Raw genomic sequence first — 24,571 nt, 5'->3', positions numbered from 1 at the left:
TATGTTCAATGTCAGCAGCAATTCCCAGTGAGAAATTGCTGTCTGAAGCCATTCGACTATGGGTTTCACAGCCCTAAAATAATGATACAAGTTATATCACCTTCAAAATGGTTTATTTACAACCTCTGGGGTATAACAGGTTGGGCAAAGTGGTACAGGAGAGTCTGACATATAACCCCTAACTTGAGTTCATTCTTCGCCAATGAGAACCAAGAGGGGCCTAGCTTCATCCATGACTGGGAAAGGCCTCGATTCTAGGCCGTAGAAAATTCTACATCCATCTCATTAGATCAGAAAAGGATGGATCAACAGTGACTCATATTACTGGTTTGCATCCTAAAAAAACGTAGTTGTGTTTTGCTGCATAACACATCTACATTATTTGTCTACCCATTTTCTGTGGATCATTGTCAGGTTATTTGATATGTAAGCTTCAGTAACAAAATAACACCATGGTTGTAATAACACTTTAAACAGGTAGTTTGTAAATGTGTATAATGTGTTTGTTTTGGGTCCACACTGGTAAATTAACTTATGTGAATTAGACAGTCACAGTTTTTTACATTTTACATTTTAAATTTTTTACATTTTACATTTTCTTCTGAATAACTGGTCAGGGCATAACACTTTCCATTCAGCTTCAGGCAACTTTGATGTTAGGCTTGATCACAACTGTAGTGACTACTTCTATTCGTCACGCCCATTCTTGCTTATCCATTGTTCACGAGATGTATCAGTGTAATTACGCCTAACACAATGTTGAAAAACGGTATGTTTCCCACCACTAGATCACATAACTAGACGTGAGTTGGACCTAATCCCAAGGCTTCCACCAATGTAGCGGAAGAAAGTGAAAGCTGCAACAGGGACTCTAACCAGGGCTCATACTCTAACGGCCGTTGCCATGAAATCCTAGTGGGCCTCTGGGCAGAGGCAGTAGGCCTACAATGCTGGCGTATACCTTGTTACAATAGCCTAAGTATATAACATGATTGACACGACCGTAATAATCATCATGAAACGGCCTTGGAAGTGCCATAAGTGTAAGCCAACATAATTCATTATTTTACATTAACCTGTTTAACTGCATTGATATGGCTTAATTGATCATAGTCCAGACTCGTTATAGTTGCAAATACCATCCAGTTGCACCAGGGGAATTTAAACCCAACATAATTTTTTTGCAGGTTTTCTGTTTCCCCACATTTATTGATAAATTAAGTTCCCATCATGAAAATGTATCCCCATTCCCCAATCAAATACCTTCATCGATACGACACAAAAAAAACAGACAAATATAGCTTTACTCATAGCAAAGTATTAAGTGAAAACAAGCATAGAAAACAGCATTGACATTAAGAAAAAACAATAATAAACGTAAGGCTACTATAATATTATAAGTATTTTGGTGACAACCTGTTTGATTAACAATATTGGGTTGTTAACATGTTTTTTTATTTTTATATAAATACAGTAAATGTGTGACACAAAAAAAAGCAGTGTAGAACACCATTGCCCAAAATGCATTGCTCCAATAACTTTGCCTCCCAAAAATAAATTTTTCTATGAATGATGTCGCACAACTTTTTTTTTCTTTTTTCTACGAATTATGTCGCCCAAAAATGTGTGTATTTTCACAAGAATTAAACCACACAAAAACTCACAAAATCTGCTGAAATACTTTGGGATGTATTTGCACAAATTGAGTGTGTTGCTGCAGCCTACCAGACTGTATCTAACGTTAGCTAGCTAACTAACTACCACAGAGGCTAACGTGACTGGCCTATGTGCTCTATTTACAGAGTCCGATCCCATCAACAGCTGCAGCGGCATCAAGCTCAGCACCAGGAACCAGTGTAAGTCACCTGTGCTAAATCTTTCCATGACTCCATGATGAACAAATAAATATACTGGAGCTAGGCATAACATAAACATGGTCTGTGTCTTGTTGTCATAGTTAGTGTGTTTATAAGTAGGCTTCTACTGTAGTTCTCTTTATTATGGAGGCTTAGTTTATTGTTTATGCAAAGCTTGAAGTCTAAATTGAAGAAAAGCAGAGTTATTAATAAGGAGGGGATGGTGTGGGTGACTGACTGCTGTCTGTTGGGGCTGGGTATTGTGTGTAGGTTAGTCAGCATGATCTATTGACATGAGGGGGATTGGTGGATATAGTAACTTGTTTGAGTGTGTATTGATGGGGACAAAGTAGTAAAATGCTGGCTAATTACATTTACATTTACATTTACGTCATTTAGCAGACGCTCTTATACAGAGCGACTTACAAATTGTCTTATCCAGAGCGACTCACTGACTAGTGTATGTCCTACAGACTAATCCTGCTGATGATGATTCCCTCCGGCAGTAATGGCGCCGAAGAAAATATAATACTAACACCTATAATAAATACTACAGTTCTACAAAGGGAATACACTACCGTTCAAAAGTTTGGGGTCACTTAGAAATGTCCTTGTTTTCAAAAGAAAAGCAATTTTCTTCTCCATTAAAATAACATTACATTTACATTTTACATTTTAGTCATTTAGCAGACGCTCTTAACCAGAGCGACTTACAGGAGCAATTAGGGTTAAGTGCCTTGCTCAAGGGCACATTAACGTCATTTAGCAGACGCTCTTAGCCAGAGCGACTCACAAATTGGTGCGTTCACCCTATAGCCAGTGGGATAACCACTTTACAATTTGGGGGGGGGGGGGTTAGAAGGAATACTTTAGCCTATCCCAGGTATTCCTTAAAGAGGTGGGGTTTCAAATGTCTCCGGAAGGTGGTGAGTGACTCCGCTGTCCTGGCGTCGTGAGGGAGCTTGTTCCACCATTGGGGTGCCAGAGCAGCGAACAGTTTTGACTGGGCTGAGGGGGAGCTGTGCTTCCGCAGAGGAAGGGGAGCCAGCAGGCCAGAGGTGGATGAACGCAATGTCCTCGTTTGGGTGTAGGGACTGATCAGAGCCTGAAGGTACAGGGGTGCCGTTCCATCACATTGATCAGAAATACTATGGAGGACTAAAAGTGCCACAATTAAATAAATAAATACACCATTAAATAATTACTTAAATGTGTCATTAATTAATTAAAATTAGAATTAAATACATAAATGTGTTATTAAATGTGTCATTAATTAATTCAAATACCGATTCATTTTATGTAAAATACATATATAATAATTTCACTATTTACATTTACATTTCATGGTCCTGCGTTGGAGTGCTTCCTGAATTACTTAAAACTGTCAAACTGACCCATCAAAAGTTGGTAGGCGGAACCTAACGCCTGATTGGTTACCCTCTGCATCAAGCCAAGACAAATCAATTCCGGATAATGGATTGATGCAGAGCTACTGAACACATTCCAATACACTGGGTGGCGCTATTCACCTCTACGTTGGTTTAGGGGGGGGAAGCATAAACCTAGCTAGTTCGCTAATCGGCTAAATGGTGTTAGCTGGCTTGAGCATCCCAAGATAGAAGTAGAGGCTGTTTTAGCTGACTGGTGACCATTGAGCTGTTACGTTTTTCTGTGTTGCAGCGGAGGTAGCAAGGCTCTTTGCGCCATATAACATTGGAGCCAGAAGGAATATGACGAGACGACCAGCACAAGTCCAAGTTAGCCGAAGAAGCTACACACACACTGTCTGTTGTTTGGCTGACCACAATGCGGATAAAATTCCAAGCGTACTGTTTAAAGCTGAACTTCTTACTTCAGGACTTGGAGAGCAAAAAGTAACATTTTCAGGTCAGTGCGAAACTAGGCATTTACCAAAAGTAAAAAAAGTTTGTACTGTCTGTGGCTTGTTGAAATTATTTGCATTTCTTTTTATAGTGACTCAAACTTAATTGGTGTTCATAGTGTCAATAATAGTTATCACAGGCTTATTTGCTTAATTTAAGGTGAGGTGAGTTATGATTTTGTTTTGTTTTTTTCTCCAGGGAATGACCACGATCCCATGGTTATAACAAATAAACTGATGGAAGTGTTTCCGAAGCTCCAACAAGGGGGAGGCTTTGAATTTCTAAAACTTGTAGGATCTACTCGCAGTCTAAATCTTGCGTTGCTTCAGTGTCCCAGCACTGGATACACCCTTGCCTATCTGAAAGATCCATCGACGATGATTGGACAGGCTACAATCTACATACGTCCACTTCAACAGGATCTACCCTTAGATTGTGTACATACATTTACAGAGACTTAGTTTAATACATAATCAAAACAAAGATTACTGGTGACTTTTAATCATTAATTAAAAGCCATTTGTTGTTGTTGTTGTTAGGAGAGCTCACGTCCTGCCTCTGGTCCAGTCATCCCCTGCATCACTTGTCAGAAGGAAGTACCCTTTTCAGAGATGAAGCTGCACAGATTGAGCTGCAATGGGTATGTACTTCTTAAAGCAATGCAAGGGTAGCATAATTTATTTTCTTTGGGAATATGTCTCTCTTATTGTTGTGCACACAAATAAGCGAGTATGACCATCATTTCAATTGTGTTAACTTCAAGGACACCCATGCAGGAATCAGAAAGAGAACAAGAGGGAGGCCAAAGTGAAGAAAATGATAGTGAGACAGCCCTAGTCAGTGACAGTGTTCCAGTGAGGCCTGAAACATCAGCTGAGAGTGCAGTAGTACCGGCAGTGATTGTCAACGAGGAGTTGGATCGCAAAGAAACAGACAGTGGTTTGTGTCATCACAATAGTGTTGCTATAAGATTGTGTGTAACTGAAAAGTTAATAGAAAGATAACACCTGTAGGATATAATTAGATAAGATAATACAGTTACAGACAATTAATAACATGCAACTGGGTTTTTCTATTTTTCTAATATTTAGTTGTAGTTGTTTAGTAGTGCTGTTTTTATGTCAACTCAGCGTTGTGACAGGTTCTGAAGATGTTGGGTCTCACGTTTTGTCAGTGAAATGAACAGAATTTTCCTCCTGTTCTGTAGAGTGAGAGGATTTCTGTATATGCAGGTAACATGCCAACTCACAATATGTCTCTCTGTAATAGATAACTTTATTGTTGTTGTTTGTTTAGAATGGAAGCTTATTAAAGAACCCACTCAAGCTGCCAAAGTTTTCAAAGAGAATCTGCTAAGGGAACATGCAACTGGGAAACCACTTAGAATGAAGATGGATGTAAGGGACTCTGAAGAGGACAGGGAACGGGAGCTTCTCTTATTCTATAAACAGCAGCAAGAATGGGCATGTCCACTTCATTGTACTCTGGTTGGTAAGTAATATAACATTTATAATATAAATACATCAGTACAGTTTATACCACTCAAGTAGCTTATATGTAATTGTTAAATGGGAGAATGGAATGCACAAAATTATATAATTGATAAAAATGTTATATGTATGTATGTGAATATTGTGCACAATATACTCTTGTTATCTGGAATAATCAATATTAAGGATGCTATTCTAGAATTACAGCCAATAGAAGTTTTTCTCCCTTTCTTGTTAAATGTTACCAAATCCAGTTACCTGTATTAGGCCGCCACTTTTTTTCCAGTGTTATTATCAGTATTTTATTTCAGGTGATGTTGCTATCGGAGAGGGAGTGATGCGGTACTTTATGACAACAATCATATCCAAACTCCAGTTTGGATTCAGTCTAGATCTTGGTAAGTATCTTACTAATTTTTTGAAGGTTAATCCATCTATAAATTGCAGAAATGTCTGTCTGTAGCGCATGTCTCTCAGTTAGTCCGATGGATTTCAAACTTGACAGGTGTCTTGCTCTGGTCACGAGTAAGTGCAGTGCCAAGTTTGACGACGTTTGGATAAACGCAAAAGATAGCGTTACATATATAGGTAAAAGAAGCACACATTGGCTTTTGCCGCTCTTGCTGCTTGCCATTCTCACACTGCATGCAACGCTGACTGAGCACCTGTTTGTGTCGTGACTCACTCTACACCGCCTCTCTCTATGCGCGCGCACACACACACACGCGTACACGTACGTTCTGGTGGTTGATGAACGCGGATATGTGCTGTTTAGCGGAGGGCCGGTGGGCAATGTTTTGTGTCAGGTAAGTCTGTAGTAGGGTATACAGGGGAATTGAATTTGAAGTGGTTTGGGGTCCTTCTGTAAGTCATTTTGGAGTAGGCTACAATTTGGTTTAAGTGAATTCTACAAGCAGCAATACCACAGGCCAAGTAATCGCCACTAGTATGATGTAATATATCTATCTATCTATCTATCTATCTATCTAACTATCTATCTATCTATCATACATTTTTATTTAATGTATTTAAGAGGTTAATTGTTGTGACTTTATTCCCTGCTCTCTTGGTACTTTACAGGAGGAATGGGCCGAACACTGCTATTTGAGGGTGAACCTGACCATCTTGTTCCAGCAGCATCAGAGGCACTTATTGAAAGCAACCTCTTCCGGGTTGCAGGAAGGATGTTGGGCCACACCTTTCTGCATGATGGTCCCCATGTCACAGGACTAAGTCCTGCTGTAATTCATGTACTGTTCAATGGGGACCCTGAAATGGCTACTGTTGTTACAGAAGAGTGTCCTGATCTGCACATCAGGAGCATCATAGAACTGGTATGTAACCTAAAAGAAACTTTGCCATGTAAAAAATATTGCTTGGGCAGATATAATAACTTGTATGGTCTTAATTCTAGCTTGAACATGAAGATCTTACACCGGAACAGAAGGACACAGTTTCAGATCTTTCCATGTCTTGGGATCTTCCGGCAGTCACCAAAACAAATCGGAGATGGCTACATAACAAACTTCTACTCCATGCAGTGAGTTCCTGCTGGTTAAGTGACAGAATTCATCGCTGTACTTGTTGAAATTATAGAATGTGTTGTGAACCCTGGCTTGTTATGTTAACACGAGAGTTTAAGTACTAGAGTTTTAATGGATTTTTATAAAGCACTTTATTGTGTTTATTAACATTTTTCCTACTGTGCCAACTTTTGTCAAATTTGGGTTAAGGATTTGGGCTGTAATATGGGTCGGTCTGTCTCTTAGGTCGTTGGGAGGACCATGCGCCAAATTAAACAGTTGAGAAAGGGACTGAAAGATGTGATGGTATGGCCCCTGCTGACATCTAGGCCGGATGTTGTACCACTTCTTTTCCCCAAAATGGCTGAAATGCAGTTCACACCCCAGGTAAGTCAGTAATTTAGTTATATTTGTGACTTAACTTGATGAATTTACGTGTATTTTCAATGACTGAGATGGATATTTTTCCATTTTCTAAGAATTTGATCTGCATAGTCCTTCACCAAAATAAGTTCTCCCTTTTTTTAAATTACAATTTTTGTTTTCTTTAAGATGCTCCTAGAAAAAATCACATGGCCAGTTGAGGACAGTGATGATGAAGACTTTGACTTAGACACCACCTGCCGCATCACTGGCTTTCTAAGGATGTTCATTGAAACAGGTATAAACCTTATTTTCTCTCTTTACAAATGCTTCTATGTCTCATGGATAGATATGATCAATTACAGTTGAACTAAATGTCTTTAATCCATTTTATGACTTTTAGCTTCATCAGGTACCCTGGCCCAGCTGCTGACATTCTGGGTTGGCTGGGAGATGCTTCCTCCTGAACTGAGAGTGGAGATTTCTGGGGGAACCCTTCCTACGTCCTCCACATGCTTTGAAACCCTAAAGCTGCCAGCTCATTTCAAACTCTACATGGACTTTGAGAAAGCACTTGTCGCTGCCATAAAAAGTACTGGATTTGGGCTTGTTTAAGTTTTTTCAGACGTCAATTAGGGCTGGGCAATATTTTAATATTATATCTATCGTGATATAAGACTAGATATCGTCTTAAGGTGCTTTTCCATTACCAGTACCTACTTGACTCGCCTCGACTCGCTGTGCGTCCGTTTCCCATTGCAGATTTTAGGACGAGGCGAGTAGGTACCATGTAATGGAAAAGCACCATTAGATTTTGAAGAAGTGTAATATCGTTACATGGTAAGTTTAGTCTTTTCCTGGTTTCAAAGGCTGCATTACAGTAAAGTGATGTCATTTTCTGAACTTACCAGACTGTTCTAGCTGTTCTATTATTTGCCTTTTACCACTTAGTCATTATATCCACAATATGATAGTTATTTATCCGAAATCTAAATGTGGAAGATATTTTGTGAATGCACCAATTGTCAACCTTACAATATCGTTGCAATATCGACATCAAGGTGTTAGGTCAAAAATGTGATATTTGATTTTCTCCATATTGCCCAGCCCTAATGTCAATGCATACACAGTTCAGATGAATTGACACAAGTTCAGTGTCTTTGAAAACATTAACACACTGTGCAGTAGTTGACTTTTTTTTCTTCCATTTACTAAAATCAAACTGTTCTGCACCTTCAGTGCTAACAGTACAGCATTCATGTTAGTCATTCTGTGGACCATAATGAGACAGGAAGCTTCAAAGAAACAGCTTTTTTTCCTTTCTTTTAAAAGGAAAGTAAACTTTCAGTTTTTCCTTGCTTGTTCTAACACAACAAATAAAAACATGGGTTGGACATCAGTCTAAGATTCTTGATAACACTTCCACAGTCTCTACATATAGTCTAAGTGCATCAGTAACAGAAACTCCTGGAGCTGGCAAAATTGCAACCTCTTCATCTGAGAGCTCACGGGCCAGCTGAACCTCGGGGACTGACACAGTGCCTCGATGAAGGCAGTGAGGTCCGTTCCAATCGATCCCATATTCTTCAGGAACCTGAATGGATGACAAGCATAATCAGTCTTGTACTTAAAACTAGTTTGACATGTCCTTACACAAGATTGTTATTTTTGGTCACCAAGGCAGTGAGAAATGAAATGTTACTTATTCAGTTTTTTAAAATAATACAGCTTTGCATAGTATGCACTGTAGAAACTACAGCTCACAGGTTAATGTCTTTCCATAAGCGGGCTTCCTTCACCTTTCAAAGGGGCAGAGCTCCAAATTAAAAATACATTTAAATAATGCCCATATTATTATCTACTCACTTGGAACATGCACACCTCTTGCATTCAGGTGACCACGCATTAGCTTGTAGCCGGTGTTTGGATGACTTTGTGAATTTCACTTACAATACGGTCTAACTCCTCATCATTCACAGCTGAATAGAGATCTGTCTTTCTGTACAAACAAGAAAAACACAACATCAAGTAATGTTACCTTAAACGTCATATTCTTTCCGAGTGTATGAGAGCAGCAATTCATAAACAGAAAACTCATGAATTTAGTGTAAATACCTTAAACTGTATTGTTGCATGCGCCTCCTGATGGTCCTCTTTGACACACCGAACATCGCTGCAAATTTGAACTGCGGGAACTCCACAAAGAAGTTGATGCTCCAGAACTGCACTCGGTATGTCAAACGCCAAACGCCCCGGTCCCTGTGTGTGTTGGGCCTGAAGTGCCCTGGTACCAGAGAAGCGGTGGACAACTTCTACTAGATTTGCAATCACTCTGTGGTCGATATCTTCGTCGGAAAGTGCGGAAATGACTCCAACAACTTCAATAAGTTCCTCTGCTTTACTAGCTACATGCTCTGGGTCAGCAGGTCCTGCTTCTACATCCTCTGCTAAGTTTAAAATGTCTCTAACCAACTCCCTGGAAAGTTCACGGAGATCCTCCATTGTCTCTATCCAGGTTGGCCTACTCTACTTCAGACCAAAGCAATGGATCAGACTAGATTCGCGTTAGCCCCGCCCACTGACTTTGATGGGTCAGTTTGACAGTTTTAAGTAATTCATGAATCACTGCAATGCAGGATCATGAAATGTAAATGTAAATAGTGAAATAATTATATATGTATTTTACATAAAATGAATCGGTATTTGAATTAATTAATGATACATTTAATTACACATTTATGTATTTAATTCTAATTTTAATTAATTAATGACACATTTAATTAATTAATGACACATTTAAGTAATTATTTAATGGTGTATTTATTTATTTAATTGTGGCACTTTTAGTCCTCCATAAAATACAGCGTAGACATTGTTAATGTTGTAAATGGCTATTGTAGCTGGAAACGGCTTATCTTTAATAGAATATCTACAGTTGAAGACAGAAGTTACACTGTCTTATGTCGATATAAGACTCGTTTTATTGTGGATATAGATACTTTTGTACCTGTTTCCTCCAGCATCTACACAAGGTCCTTTGCTGTTGTTCTGGGATTGATTTGCACTTTTGCACCAAAGTACATTCATCTCTAGGAGACAGAACGTGTCTCGTTCCTGAGCGGTATGACGGCTGAGTGGTCCCATGTTGTTTATAGTTGTGTACTATTGTTTGTACAGATGAACGTGGTACCTTCAGGCGTTTGGAAATTGCTCCCTTGTCTTGGCTGATTTCTTTTGATTTTCTCATGATGTCAAGCAGAGGCACTGAGTTTGAAGGTAGGCCTTGAAATACATCCACATGTACACCTACAAATGACTCAAATGATGTCAATCAGCCTATCAGAAGCTTCAAAAGCCATTTTCTGGAATTTTCCAAGCTGTTTAAAGGCACAGTCAACTTAGTGTATGTAAACTTCTGACCCACTGGAATTGTGATAAAGTGAATTATAAGTGAAATAATCTGTCTGTAAACAATTGTTGGAAAAATTACTTGTGTCATGCACAAAGTAGATGTCCTAACCAACTTGCCAAAACTATAGTTTGTTAACAAGAAATTTTGAAATGGTTGAAAAATGAGTTTGAATGACTCCAACCTAAGTGTATGTAAACTTCCGACTTCAACTGTATTTGCATCATCATCGTCATGCATATCTCGCCTCTTCCCATCCCACATAGTCACTGAACCCAGTCATTGAACCCTGTTTGTAGTACAGTACTGTAGCTACCTTTGACCCCCATTCAGCCCAGTCATCTTGCAAGTGGATGTTTATTGGGAGAGATTTGGTAATGTCATAGGTTCATACCACGTAAATAGCTTTTGAATTAAACTATATAACTATAGCTAAATCAAATAACATGTCAGGGCGTGTTGTAGGTGTAATGTAGGAATCAAACGCAGGACGCAGACTGAATGTTCCAAAGGCTGTATTACTGGCCCAACACAGGCAACAGGACAACTAAGCCCGACAGCAAAAACACGCACGAAGGCGAAAGGTAATTGCGCACTAACAGGTGCGACAAAATGTAACGGTGCACACACAGGTGCAAATAAGCTCCAGCACAGTGGAGAAATACGCTCAACCGAGCAAAACACAATACTGACGGAAACAATCACACACAACACTAGACAAACACAACGAGAAACTTATAGGACACTAATTACGTCAAAACAGAAACAGGTGTGGAAACAAACAGACAAAAGCAAACGAACATGAAACATATAGCGGTGGCAGCTAGAATTCCGGAGACGACGAACGCCGAAGCCTGCCCGAACAAGGGAGAGAGGCAGCCTCGGCCGAAACCGTGACAGTACCCCCCCCCTTGACGCGCGGCTCCAGACGTGCGCCGACTCCGGCCTCGGGGACGACCAGGAGGACGCGGAGCAGGGCGCGTCGGATGCCTCCGATGGAACTCCGTCAGGAGCGACGGGTCCAACACGTCTCTCCTCGGCACCCAGCACCGCTCCTCCGGAACGTACCCCTCCCACTCCACTAGATACTGGAGACCCCCCATCCGACGTCTCGAATCCAAGATGGATCTCACGGAGTACGCCGGTGCCCCCTCGATGTCCAACGGGGGCGGAGGAGTCTCCAAGATCTCATCTTCTTGGAGTGGCCCGCTACCACCGGCCTGAGAAGGGACACATGGAACGAGGGGTTAATACACTTATACTCCACAGGTAGCTGTAATCTATAACATACCTCGTTCAACCTTCTCAGGACTTTAAATGGCCCTACAAACCGCCGACCCAGTTTCCGACAGGGCAGGCGGAGGGGCAGGTTTCTGGTAGAGAGCCAGACTCGATCACCAGGTGCGTACACCGGTGCCTCACTGCGGTGGAGATCAGCGCTCGCCTTCTGACGTCGGAGGGCCCGCTGCAGGTGGACGTGTGCAGCGTTCCAAGTCTCCTCCGAGCGCCGCGCCCACTCATCCACCGCAGGAGCCTCGATCTGGCTCTGCTGCCAGGGTGCCAGAACCGGCTGGTAACCTAACACACATTGAAATGGAGTTAGGTTAGTGGAGGAATGGCGTAGGGAATTCTGGGCCATCTCGGCCCAGGGAACGTACCTTGACCACTCCTCCGGCCGGTCCTGGCAGTATGTTCTGAGAAACCTACCCACATCCTGGTTTACGCGTTCCACCTGCCCATTGCTCTCCGGGTGGTAACCCGAGGTGAGGCTCACCGAGACCCCCAACCGCTCCATAAACGCTCTCCAGACTCTGGAGGTGAATTGGGGACCCCGATCAGCCACAATGTCCTCAGGTACCCCGTAGTGCCGGAACACATGGGTAAACAGTGCCTCAGCAGTTTGCAGGGCCGTAGGAAGACCCGGCATGGGGAGCAAACGACAGGCCTTAGAGAACCGGTCCACAACGACCAGGATGGTAGTATTCCCTTGGGAGAGGGGAAGGTCTGTTATAAAGTCCACTGAGAGGTGGGACCATGGCCGTTGTGTAACGGGCAGGGGTAGCAACTTACCCCTAGGTAGATGTCTAGGCGCCTTACACTGGGCGCACACCGAGCAGGAGGAAACATAAACCCTCACATCCCTTGCCAACGTGGGCCACCAGTACTTGGCACTAAGACAGTGCACTGTCCGGCCGATACCCGGATGTCCAGAGGAGGGTGACGTGTGAGCCCAATAGATCAATCGATCCCGAACCTCGAGCGGAACGTACTTCCGACCCTCCGGGCACTGTGGTGGACTAGGGTCGGTGCGTAACGCCCGCTCGAGTTCAGCATCGACCTCCCACACTACCGGTGCCACCAGACACGACTCAGGCAGTATGGGAGTGGGCTCCACGGACCTCTCCTCTGCGTCATACCGCCGAGACAGCGCATCTGCCTTGCCATTCTGTGACCCAGGGATGTACGTGATCTTAAAAGTAAACCTGGTCAAGAACATACTCCATCTTGCCTGGCGAGGGTTCAGCCTCCTCGCCGCCCGGATGTACTCCAGGTTACGGTGGTCCGTCAAAATGAGGAAAGGGTGTTGAGCCCCCTCAAGCCAGTGCCTCCACACCTTTAGAGCCTGTACCACGGCTAACAGCTCCCTGTCCCCTACGTCATAGTTCCGCTCCGCCGGACTGAGCTTCTTAGAATAAAAAGCACAGGGGCGGAGTTTAGGTGGCGCGCCAGACCGTTGTGAAAGCACGGCTCCTAAACCGGCCTCCGACACGTCCACCTCTACTTGGAACGGCAAAGGGGGATCCGGATGCGCCAGCACCGGGGCCGAGGTAAACAGGTCCTTCAGCCTCCCAAACGCCCTGTCCGCCTCTGCCGACCACTGCAGACGCACCGGACCCCCCTTCAACAGAGACGTGATGGGAGCTGCCACCTGTCCAAAACCCCGGATAAACCTCCTGTAGTAATTTGCAAACCCCAAAAACTGCTGCACCTCCTTCACAGTGGTTGGTGTTTGCCAATTACGCACGGCCGACACCCGGTCTACCTCCATCTTCACCCCTGACACAGACAACTGATAACCCAAAAAGGAGACCGACTCCTGGAAAAACAGACACTTCTCTGCCTTCACATACAGGTCGTGCTCCACCAGCCTCCGCAACACCCTGCGCACCAGGGCCACATGCTCGACACGGGTAGGTGAGTACACGAGAATGTCATCAATGTACACCACCACCCCCTGCCCCTGCATGTCCCTGAAGATCTCATCCACAAATGATTGGAAAACTGACGGAGCGTTCATCAACCCGTATGGCATGACCAGATACTCGTAATGGCCCGAGGTGGTACTAAAGGCTGTTTTCCATTCATCACCCTCCCTGATGCGCACCAAGTTGTACGCGCTCCTGAGATCTAATTTCGTGAAGAAACGCGCCCCATGCAACGACTCAGTCATGGTCGCAATCAGCGGGAGTGGATAACTATACTTCACCGTAATCTGATTGAGACCACGGTAATCGATGCACGGACGCAAACCACCATCCTTTTTCTTCACGAAAAAGAAACTCGAGGACGCGGGGGAAGTGGACGGCCGTATGTATCCTTGTCTCAGCGATTCGTCTATGTAAATCTCCATAGCTTTCTTCTCCTCCTGAGACAGAGGATACACATGGCTCCGTGGGAGCGCAGCTCCTGCCTGGAGGTTTATCGCACAATCCCCCTGCCTATGGGGTGGCAACCGCGTCGCCCTCGCCTTACTAAACGCAATAGCCAAATCCCCATACTCAGGTGGAACGTGCAATGCGGGCACCTGGTTTGGACTCTCCACCGAGGTAGCCCCTACGGAAACGCCCAAACATCTACCCACACACTGAGCAGACCACTCCATCAGAGCCCTCTCCTGCCACGAAATCGCTGGGTTATGGGTACTCAACCAGGGCATGCCCAGCACCACCGGATACGCAGGAGAGTCAATCAGGAACAGCTGAATCATCTCCTGATGATCCCCCTGCGCACACATCCTAAGTGGCGCCGTGACCTCCCTGATTAAGCCCGTACCCAACGGACGACTATCTAGGGCGTGAACGGGAAAAGGAACATCAACAGGAATGAGGGGAATCCCTAACGCTAAACAAAACTTTTTATCAATAAAATTCCCAGCCGCGCCTGAATCTACCAGCGCCTTATGCTGGGAATGAGGTGCTACCTGTGGAAAACGTACAGGCATACAAAAATGGGCAACAGTGAGCTCTGGGTGAGTGGGGCGCCTACTCACCTGGAGGGAATCCCCAGTGCGGGACCTGTCGTCATCTCCCCTAGGAGGCCATCCCCAGCACCTAGCCGCGGTGTGTCCTCCCCGACCACAGTTGGTGCAGTGGATGGACCCCCTAGCCTGCCGACTCCTCCTCTCTCTAGCGCCAGCGCCCCCGAGCTCCATAGGACACGGATCGGAGGCGCTGGAGGGTGGAATGGACGGACCCTCCGCAGGACGTCCGCGGGTAGCCAGCAGGGTATCCAGCCTGATGGACATATCAACCAGCTGGTCGAAAGTGAGGCTGGTGTCCCTACAAGCCAGCTCCCGACGGACGTCCTCTCGTAGGCTACATCGGTATAGATCGATGAGGGCCCGATCATTCCACCCTGCATCTGCCGCTAGAGTACGGAATTCGAGCGCGAATTCCTGGGCACTTCTCCTCCCCTGCCGGAGGAAGACCAGACGCTCCCCCGCCGCTTTCCCCTCCGGGGGATGGTCAAACACCGCCCTGAAGCGGCGGGAGAACTCGGTGTACGTAATCGTCGTGGCGTCGATCTTCCTCCACTCCGCGTTGGCCCACTCCAACGCTTTTCCGGCCAGGCAGGAGATCAGGGCGGACACGCTCTCATGCCCTGAAGGTGCCGGGTGCACTGTGGCCAGGTATAGCTCTACCTGGAGCAGGAATCCCTGACACCCAGCCGCGGTCCCGTCGTAGGCCCTCGGGAGAGATAGTCGGACTCCTCGAGGTTCCGGCGCTGGAATGGGCGGGCTGGCCGATGGTGCTGGCAGGGCGGGCGGCGGTGGAGGCGAACCCCAGCCTCGGAGTGTGGTAATCACCTCCTGCAGGGCGGTCCCCATCTGCAGGAGCTGCTCTTGCTGGTCCCGAACCTGGGCTTCCAGTCTCGTCTGGGCTGCTTCGGCTCCTGCTGATTCCATTGAAGGTGTGTGATTCTGTCAGGGCGTGTTGTAGGTGTAATGTAGGAATCAAACGCAGGACGCAGACTGAATGTTCCAAAGGCTGTATTACTGGCCCAACACAGGCAACAGGACAACTAAGCCCGACAGCAAAAACACGCACGAAGGCGAAAGGTAATTGCGCACTAACAGGTGCGACAAAATGTAACGGTGCACACACAGGTGCAAATAAGCTCCAGCACAGTGGAGAAATACGCTCAACCGAGCAAAACACAATACTGACGGAAACAATCACACACAACACTAGACAAACACAACGAGAAACTTATAGGACACTAATTACGTCAAAACAGAAACAGGTGTGGAAACAAACAGACAAAAGCAAACGAACATGAAACATATAGCGGTGGCAGCTAGAATTCTGGAGACGACGAACGCCGAAGCCTGCCCGAACAAGGGAGAGAGGCAGCCTCGGCCGAAACCGTGACATAACAGGTATACTCATTGCTGAGATTCCAAACATACTGTGATGCTCAAGTATGATCTCATCACAATATCATGCAAATAATAAATAAATTAGTCATTTAGCAGACGCTCTTATCCAGAGCGATTTACAGGAGCAATTAGGGTTAAGTGCCTTGCTCAAGGGCACATCAACACATTTTTCACCTAGTCGGCTCGGGGATTAGAACCAGCGACCTTTCGGTTATTGGAAAATATGTCATACCACATATTCTCAATTGGATTGAGGTCTGGGCTTTGACTAGGCCATTCCAAGACATTTAAATGTTTCCCCATAAACCACTCAAGTGTTGCTTTAGCAGTATGCTTAGGGTCATTGTCCTGCTGGAAGGTGAACCTCCGTCCCAGTCTCAAATCTCTGGAAGACTGAAACAGGTTTCCCTCAAGAATTTCCCTGTATTTAGCGCCATCCATCATTCCCTCAATTCTGACCAGTTTCCCGATGAAAAACATCCCCACAGCATGATGCTGCCACCACCATGCTTCACTGTGGGAATGGTGTTCCTGGGGTGATGAGAGGTGTTGGGTTTGCAACAGACATAGTGTTTTCCTTGATGGCCAAAAAGCTCAATTTTAGTCTCATCTGACCAGAGTACCTTCTTCCATGTTTGGGGAGTCTCCCACATGCCTTTTGACGAACACCAAACGTGTATGCTTATTCTTTTCTTTAAGCAATGGCTTTTTTCTGGCCACTCTTCCGTAAAGCCCAGCTCTGTGGAGTGTATGGCTTAAAGTGGTCCTATGGACAGATACTCCAATCTCCGCTGTGGACCTTTGCAGCTCCTTCAGGGTTATCTTTGGTCTCTTTGTTGCCACTCTGATTAATGCCCTCCTTGCCTGGTCCGTGAGTTTTGGTGGGCGGCCCTCTCTTGGCAGGTTTGTTGTGGTGCCATATTCTTTAAATTTTTTAATAATGGATTTAATGGTGCTCCGTGGGATGTTCAAAGATTCGGATATTTTTTTAGAACCCAACCCTGATCTGTACTTCTCACAACTTTGTCCCTGACCTGTTTGGAGAGCTCTTTGGTCTTCATGGTGCTGCTTGCTTGGTGGTGCCCCTTGCTTAGTGCTGTTGCAGACTCTGGGGCCATTCAGAACAGGTGTATATATACTGAGATCATGTGACAGATCATGTGACACTTAGATTGCACACAGGTGGACTTTATTTAACTAATTATGTGACTTCTGAAGGTAATTGGTTGCACCAGATCTTATTTAGGGGCTTCATAGCAAAGGGGGTGAATACATATGCACGCACCACTTTTCCGTTATTTATTTTTTAGATTTATTTTTTAACATTTCACTTCACCAATTTGGACTATTTTGTGTATGTCCATTACATGAAATAAAAATCCATTTAAATTACAGGTTGTAATGCAACAAAATAGGAAAAACACCAAGGGGGCTGAATACTTTTGCAAGGCACTGTATGTTACAAAGTCATGTAATTACATTATGGGAACATAAACCCATTCAACCATCTTTAAGATAGTCTGACACTTTCTAGTGTTAAATAGTCCTTTATATTCATGAAAACAACAATGTGTGTGTGTGTGTGTGTGTGTGTGTGTGTGTGTGTGTGTGTGGTTGTGTGTTTGTGTATGTATCAGTCTGTTGTCTAAGAGGAGCACTACTCTCCATCAAAGTGGTCACCCATCTGCTCCTGACGCACTCCACTGAGTGTTTTAATTGAAAACAGGATCAGGAAGTCAGACATACAAAAGTATGTGGACACCCCTTCAAATGAGTGGATTCAGCTATTTCAGCCACACCCGTTGCTGACAGGTGTATAAAATCCAGCACACCGCCATGCAATCTCCATAGACAAACATTGGTCTTACTGAAGAGCTCAGAGACTTTCAACGTGGCACCGTCATAGGATGCCAGCTTTCCAACAGGTCAGTTCGGCTAGAGCTGCCCCGGTCAACTGTAAGTGCTGTTATTGTGAAGTGGAAAAGTCTAGGAGCAACAATGGCTCAGCCGCGAAGTGGTAGGCCACACAAGCTCACAGAACGGGACCGCTGAGTGCTGAAGCGTGTAGTGCGTAAAAATCGTCTGTCCTCGGTTGCAACACTTGCTACCGAGTTCCAAACTGCCTCTGGAAGCAACGTCAGCACAATAACTGTTCATCGGGAGCTTCATGAAATGGTTTTCCATGGCCGAGCAGCGACACACAAGCCTAAGGTCACCATGCGCAATGCCAAGCGTCGCCATTGGACTATGAAGCAGTGGAAACGCGTTCTCTGGAGTGATGAATCACGCTTCACCATCTGGCAGTCCGGCGGACGAATCTGGGTTTGGCAGATGCCAGTAGAACGCTACCTGCCCCAATGCATAGTGCCAACTGTAAAGTTTGGTGGTGGAGGAATAATGGTTTGGGGCTGTTTTTCATAGTTCGGGCTAGGCCCCTTAGTTCCAGTAAAGGGAATTCTTAATGCTACAGAATACAATTACATTCTAGATGGTTCTGTGCTTCCAACTTTGTGGCAACAGTTTGGAGATGGCCCTTTCCTGTTTCAGAATGACAATGCCCCCATGCAAAAAGCGAGGTACATACAGAAATGTTTTGTCGAGATCGGTGTGGAAGAACTTGACTGTCCTGCACAGAGCCCTGACCTCAACACCCATCGAACACCTTTGTCATGAATTGGAATGCCGACTGCGAGCCAGCCCTAATCGCCCAACATCAGTGCCCGACCTCACTAATGCTCTTGTGGTGGAGGCTGTTATAGCGGCAAAGGGGGAACCAACTCCATATTAATGCCCATGATTTTGGAATGAGATGTTCGACAAGCAGGTGTCCACATACTTTTGGTCATGTAGTGTATTTTGGGGCACTGTGATCCTCTCGCCTTCAGCAGGGCATGGCCTGTAGATGTCCCCACTTTGTACCTAAACCTGAGAGTATACCTGTGTATGTGATGGGCCCTGTCTAAAAACAAGTCATCACTGATCTGTTAAAGGGATATTTCCCCCAAATTACAAAATGACACAAGACACGTGACGTTAATAAACAAACAACATGTGTAGTCTGGTACTGTATTAGAACAAGGTAATAATAATAATGTCAATCTGTGTTAGCATTTAAACAGCGTCCTCTCCCTTTGTCATTGCACTGATGTAGATTGGCGCCTCATGGGCTGTCCTTCGTGACAAGAGGAAGGAAGGAATTCCAGCATCCAGCTAAGCAAAAGGCTTTGCTCGAGCCCCAATTAGATCAAGGGACTCAATGTTAAGAATGTGCTAGATGACATGTGGTAGAGTTTTACGCTTGTTAGCTTGTTTACTGTTTCACTCCATGTCCCAATGGGTCCTGTGTGTTTATGCACAACACTGTACACTCTGTGGTTTGCCACTGCCGCTTTTCTGTTTACTTTCCAAAGTGAAAACACAGTAAATAGGAACGAATGCAAATTTCAATATGCCTTTTTCAAACATTGCGCTCCCTTTCACAAGCATGCATTATATGAATAACCAACGACACAGAGTGAATTGGTTCTAGCACCCAAAGAAAGCCCTGGAGTATATGGCGTTCTGCTTGGGAGAAGTCTAATAGGAGTGTAATGAGGCCTATACTGTGGCCTGCCTCGGAGCACATTGAGACAACGAAGCAGCAGCAGTGTCTTGTGACAATGTTTAACGGTAGAGAGTCCTGCACACCCTGAGAGCCCTCTAACGGAACACTGCCCCCTCCAGATGTGCTCCCTGGCTCCTTGCCTTGCGTGACAGCCTGGGAGAAAACTGTCTGCCGCTGCAGTTTGTCGCTAATTGACCTCGACTTACACCCCGCCCCCATTCCTATTAGCTCCCCTGAGACGCATCCCCATGCCCTCCCACACGACATCACCCACCACGACACACACACACCAAAGCATGAGCACACACGCACACACACACTACTCACCCCCCGCTCCGGGGCCAAGCTTGAATTAAATATGTGCACACTCACAGTGGTAAAACAGCCAAATCCATTCTGACTGTTCACATTGGTAAAACAGCCAAATCCATACTGACTGTTCACAGTGATAAAACAGCCAAATCCATACTGACTGTTCACTGTGGTAAAACAGCCAAATCCATACTGACTGTTCACATTGGTAAAACAGCCAAATCCATACTGACTGTTCACAGTGGTAAAACAGCCAAATCCATTCTGACTGTTCACATTGGTAAAACAGCCAAATCCATACTGACTGTTCACAGTGATAAAACAGCCAAATCCATACTGACTGTTCACAGTGATAAAACAGCCAAAATCATGCTGACTGTTCACAGTGATAAAACAGCCAAATCCATACTGACTGTTCACAGTGATAAAACAGCCAAATCCATTCTGACTGTTCACAGTGGTAAAACAGCCAAATCCATACTGACTGTTCACAGTGATAAAACAGCCAAATCCATACTGACTGTTCACAGTGATAAAACAGCCAAATCCATACTGACTGTTCACAGTGATAAAACAGCCAAATCCATACTGACTGTTCACAGTGATAAAACAGCCAAATCCATTCTGACTGTTCACAGTGATAAAACAGACAAATCCATACTGACTGTTCACAGTGATAAAACAGCCAAATCCATACTGACTGTTCACAGTGATAAAACAGCCAAATCCATACTGACTGTTCACAGTGATAAAACAGCCAAATGAGAAGGCATTGATTCGTACCATTGAAGCTGATTATTACACTTGTTAAATTCCCCACTCCTTTTTTGTTACCCGCTACTAAAATCAGAACCTCTTTATGGCTGTCTGGGCTAGCCTGTGGTTTTATTGGGCCGGCGTTAAAAGAGATGACATTCCCACCGTGGGGATAATGGATACACACTGGCACCATAGCGCCTGAGTCAGGCCATTCTGCCCCGTAGTCTTCCTTTTCATTCTCTATTTATCACTTTCTGTTCATGTTGTTAGATTCCCTGTCAAACTCTGTCCACATCTCAAAAGTACAATATTTCCTTTTGCATTCCTCCACGCCAATCAGGCCAAGTCAACTACGTGTTTCAGCTTTTCGTACTTTCTTTGCATGATCAACAAAGCATGGGTCCACTCTATCTCCCAGCTAGCATGCAGGCTTGGCTTGTGCACCCGCCCGCCCCCCCTAGTGGATTTATGTACTGTACCATGTATGTAATCCATGATCATGATTGGGAGAGGAGGGAGCAGGGATGCAGAAAGAAGGAAGGGAACACAACGGCCCTGAGAGCAGGAAGCCAAGCCCAGCGGACCACCAGGAGTCCCCTGAGGCCCAGCCAGCCAGCATTTCAGCGGTTAATTCACCACCCAGTGTCCAGGCAACCGAATCCATTAAGGCTGTGCTCATCATGCACACACAGAGCGAGAGCGAGAGAGAGCGAGAGAGAGAGAGAGAGAGAGAGAGAGAGAGAGAGAGAGAGAGAGAGAGAGAGAGAGAGACATAGAGAGCGAGAGAGACAGAGAGAGAGAGAGAGAGAGAGAGAGAGAGAGAGAGAGAGAGAGAGAGAGAGAGAGAGAGAGAGAGAGCGAGAGAGAGAAAGAGAGAGAGAGAGAGAGAGAGAGAGAGAGAGAGAGAGAGAGAGAGAGAGAGAGAGAGAGAGAGAGAGAGAGAGAGACACAAATACACACACAACCTCATAGTCTCTACTAATTGTTACTAATTGTAATTATTTTGCACTATGGCCTATTTATTGCCTTACCTCCATAACTTGCTACATTTGCACACACTGTATATATATTTTCTGTTGTATTTTTGACTTTATGTTTTGTTTTACCCCATATGTAACTCTGTGTTGTTGTTTTAATCGCACTGCTTTGCTTTATCTTGGCCAGGTCGCAGTTGTAAATGAGAACTTGTTCTCAACTGGCTTACCTGGTTAAATAAAGGTTAAATAAAAAATAAAATAAAAAAGTCTCTGCAGCAACCTTTATTACGCTTATATTTTTCATCACTGGTGGCTGATGGTGGTTTTTCATCAGCACTTGAGGAGAATCACCTGACCTGAGGGCAGGACATTTCTGTTCTCTGGCTGTATGTCAGTAAAGGTCAGCAGCAGAGCTGTGTTTTGCCACTCTGCCAGACTTGTTCACATGCTGTACCTGATCAAATGCAGAGTGCAGAGATCATTCCCTGTGCCTGTTAGGTCTGCTGGGCGGTCAGTATGCCAGGAACTATAGGGTTCCACAGGTGAAAAGAAGCAAAGATAATGATGAGGTACAGGAACACCAAAAAGTTCAATCTTGGGAAAAGAAATTGATGCCTGTAGTGTATTTCGTATTTCCCAAATTACAAAGTTGATTTTTCCTTCCCATTTTCTGTCCTTATTGGATTCCCAAATATGTGTACTTGGTCATTTGAGCCCAGAGCAGGACGTGTTTGGTTAAACTCCTTTCCAATTGCCACATGCTCAGCCTCAGAAGACCCTGATTGGCTTTCGTGGAAATCCACAGGAGAACTTATGGGCAATAACACGATAACAGACTGATGCTGAGACTTAAAATGTATGTTAAACAAAAACCAATGATTTCAAAGTTAAACAAATCATACAGCTCCATGCATAAGGACTACTTTTAACAATTCCACAGAACATTTTACAAAAACACATTTACTTGAAGAACAGCGTAGATGCAAAGTTCGGTAACAGAATGACGGTTTGTGCTGCTTGTGCCATCTGTTACCAAACTTTGCATCTGCACTGTTCTTCAAGTAAATGTGTTATTGTAAAATGTTCAGTTGACATTTTTAAAAGTTGTGCTTGTGCATATAGTTGTATGGTTTGTTTAACTTTGCAATCATTGGTTTTTGTTTGACATACATTTTAAAGTGAAATCGGAGTCTCAGCATCTCTCTGTTACCATGGAGGAATTGCCCTTATCAGCCGACCAACTGTTTCTGTCTTCTCTTCTCTCCACTTCTCTACACCCCTGGAGTCTCTCTATCATTAAAGCCTTGTTGTTCCACCAGTCGACAAATGCCATCAAGAACATACCGAATTGGACTGAGTGAAACAAACATTTTCACTGTTGACCCGTGGCAGAGGGCCACCTTTCAGATGTGATGTTCTCTAAATGAGAACAGACCATTACTGCTCGACTCACTCCTGTGGTTTCTGACTCCCTGTTGCTTTGTTCTTTGACTAGTTACAACAAATTAATTGAATGACTGGTTGCTAGCTAGCTCACACCATTAAGGTAAAATGAGTATGCAGGGGTTGAATTGGGATTTTGTAGGTGGTGAAGCCTTTAACTCTAGCCCCAAATTGGCTGCTTTGCCACAATCCTTTTGAACATCAATGTATTCTATTCCCACTGCATTCCATTCTATTACCCCGTCATATAAATATAGTACTTTAGAACAGGTTTCGATGGAGGACGAGAGTCTTAAGCCGAGACAGCTTGTCCCACAATGACTGCCACGCGGGGCTTTGTGTTTGGATTAGCCAGCCAGACAGGGGAATGAAGTGCAGGCAGATGTCATTAGCATCATCTATCCACAGTGCTAATTAGCCTGAGGCCCATTGTTATGATCCTGGAGCCAAACAGTGAGAGTCTTAGCTAATACCACCCTTTCCAATGTGACTGGGGTTCTATTTTATCGTGGACGTGTAGAAGAAGCTGAAGCACTAAATACGTTTAAGAAGAACCAGGACTACACCTATGGTGATAACGTAAAAAGGTGAACGGAGCAGTTATTTCCTCTTTCCTCCCCTCTTTTATATGCATACTCTACTGTATCTGTGATGTTCTGCGACGGAGCACACTGTATCCTATGGTATGGCAGTCAGCTGTATCTGTGATGTTCTGCGACGGAGCACACTGTATCCTATGGTATGGCAGTCAGCTGTATCTGTGATGTTCTGCGACGGAGCACTCTGTATCCTATGGTATGGCAGTCAGCTGTATCTGTGATGTTCTGCGACGGAGCACACTGTATCCTATGGTATGGCAGTCAGCTGTATCTGTGATGTTCTGCGACGGAGCACACTGTATCCTATGGTATGGCAGTCAGCTGTATCTGTGATGTTCTGCGACGGAGCACACTGTATCCTATGGTATGGCAGTCAGCTGTATCTGTGATGTTCTGCGACGGAGCACACTGTATCCTATGGTATGGCAGTCAGCTGTATCTGTGATGTTCTGCGACGGAGCACACTGTATCCTATGGTATGGCAGTCAGCTGTATATGTGATGTTCTGCGACGGAGCACACTGTATCCTATGGTATGGCAGTCAGCTGTATCTGTGATGTTCTGCGACGGAGCACACTGTATCCTATGGTATGGCAGTCAGCTGTATCTGTGATGTTCTGCGACGGAGCACACTGTATCCTATGGTATGGCAGTCAGCTGTATCTGTGATGTTCTGCGACGTAGCACACTGTAT

At 44.7% G+C, this 24,571-nt stretch overlaps 1 protein-coding gene across 1 annotated transcript; it reads left to right on the top strand.

The window, feature by feature from the left end:
- The first annotated feature begins 4,340 nt into the window (after positions 1 to 4,340).
- LOC311121484 (G2/M phase-specific E3 ubiquitin-protein ligase-like) lies at positions 4,341 to 8,507 on the top strand. The gene is made up of 8 exons (XM_084195968.1): positions 4,341 to 4,379; positions 5,036 to 5,230; positions 5,541 to 5,627; positions 6,310 to 6,563; positions 6,644 to 6,769; positions 6,999 to 7,139; positions 7,305 to 7,413; positions 7,519 to 8,507. Exons 1-8 carry the CDS (start codon positions 4,376 to 4,378, stop codon positions 7,728 to 7,730), a joined length of 1,128 nt encoding a protein of 375 aa, XP_084052094.1. The 5' UTR covers positions 4,341 to 4,375; the 3' UTR covers positions 7,731 to 8,507.
- The last annotated feature ends 16,064 nt before the right edge of the window (positions 8,508 to 24,571 follow it).

Source organism: Coregonus lavaretus (assembly GCF_964263955.1).
Source record: "Coregonus lavaretus genome assembly, contig: HAP1_SCAFFOLD_1947, whole genome shotgun sequence".
In the NCBI taxonomy this organism is placed as follows: Eukaryota; Metazoa; Chordata; class Actinopteri; order Salmoniformes; family Salmonidae; genus Coregonus; species Coregonus lavaretus.
Note: the sequence above shows the minus strand (reverse complement) of the source record. Positions and strands in the feature narration are given on the sequence as shown.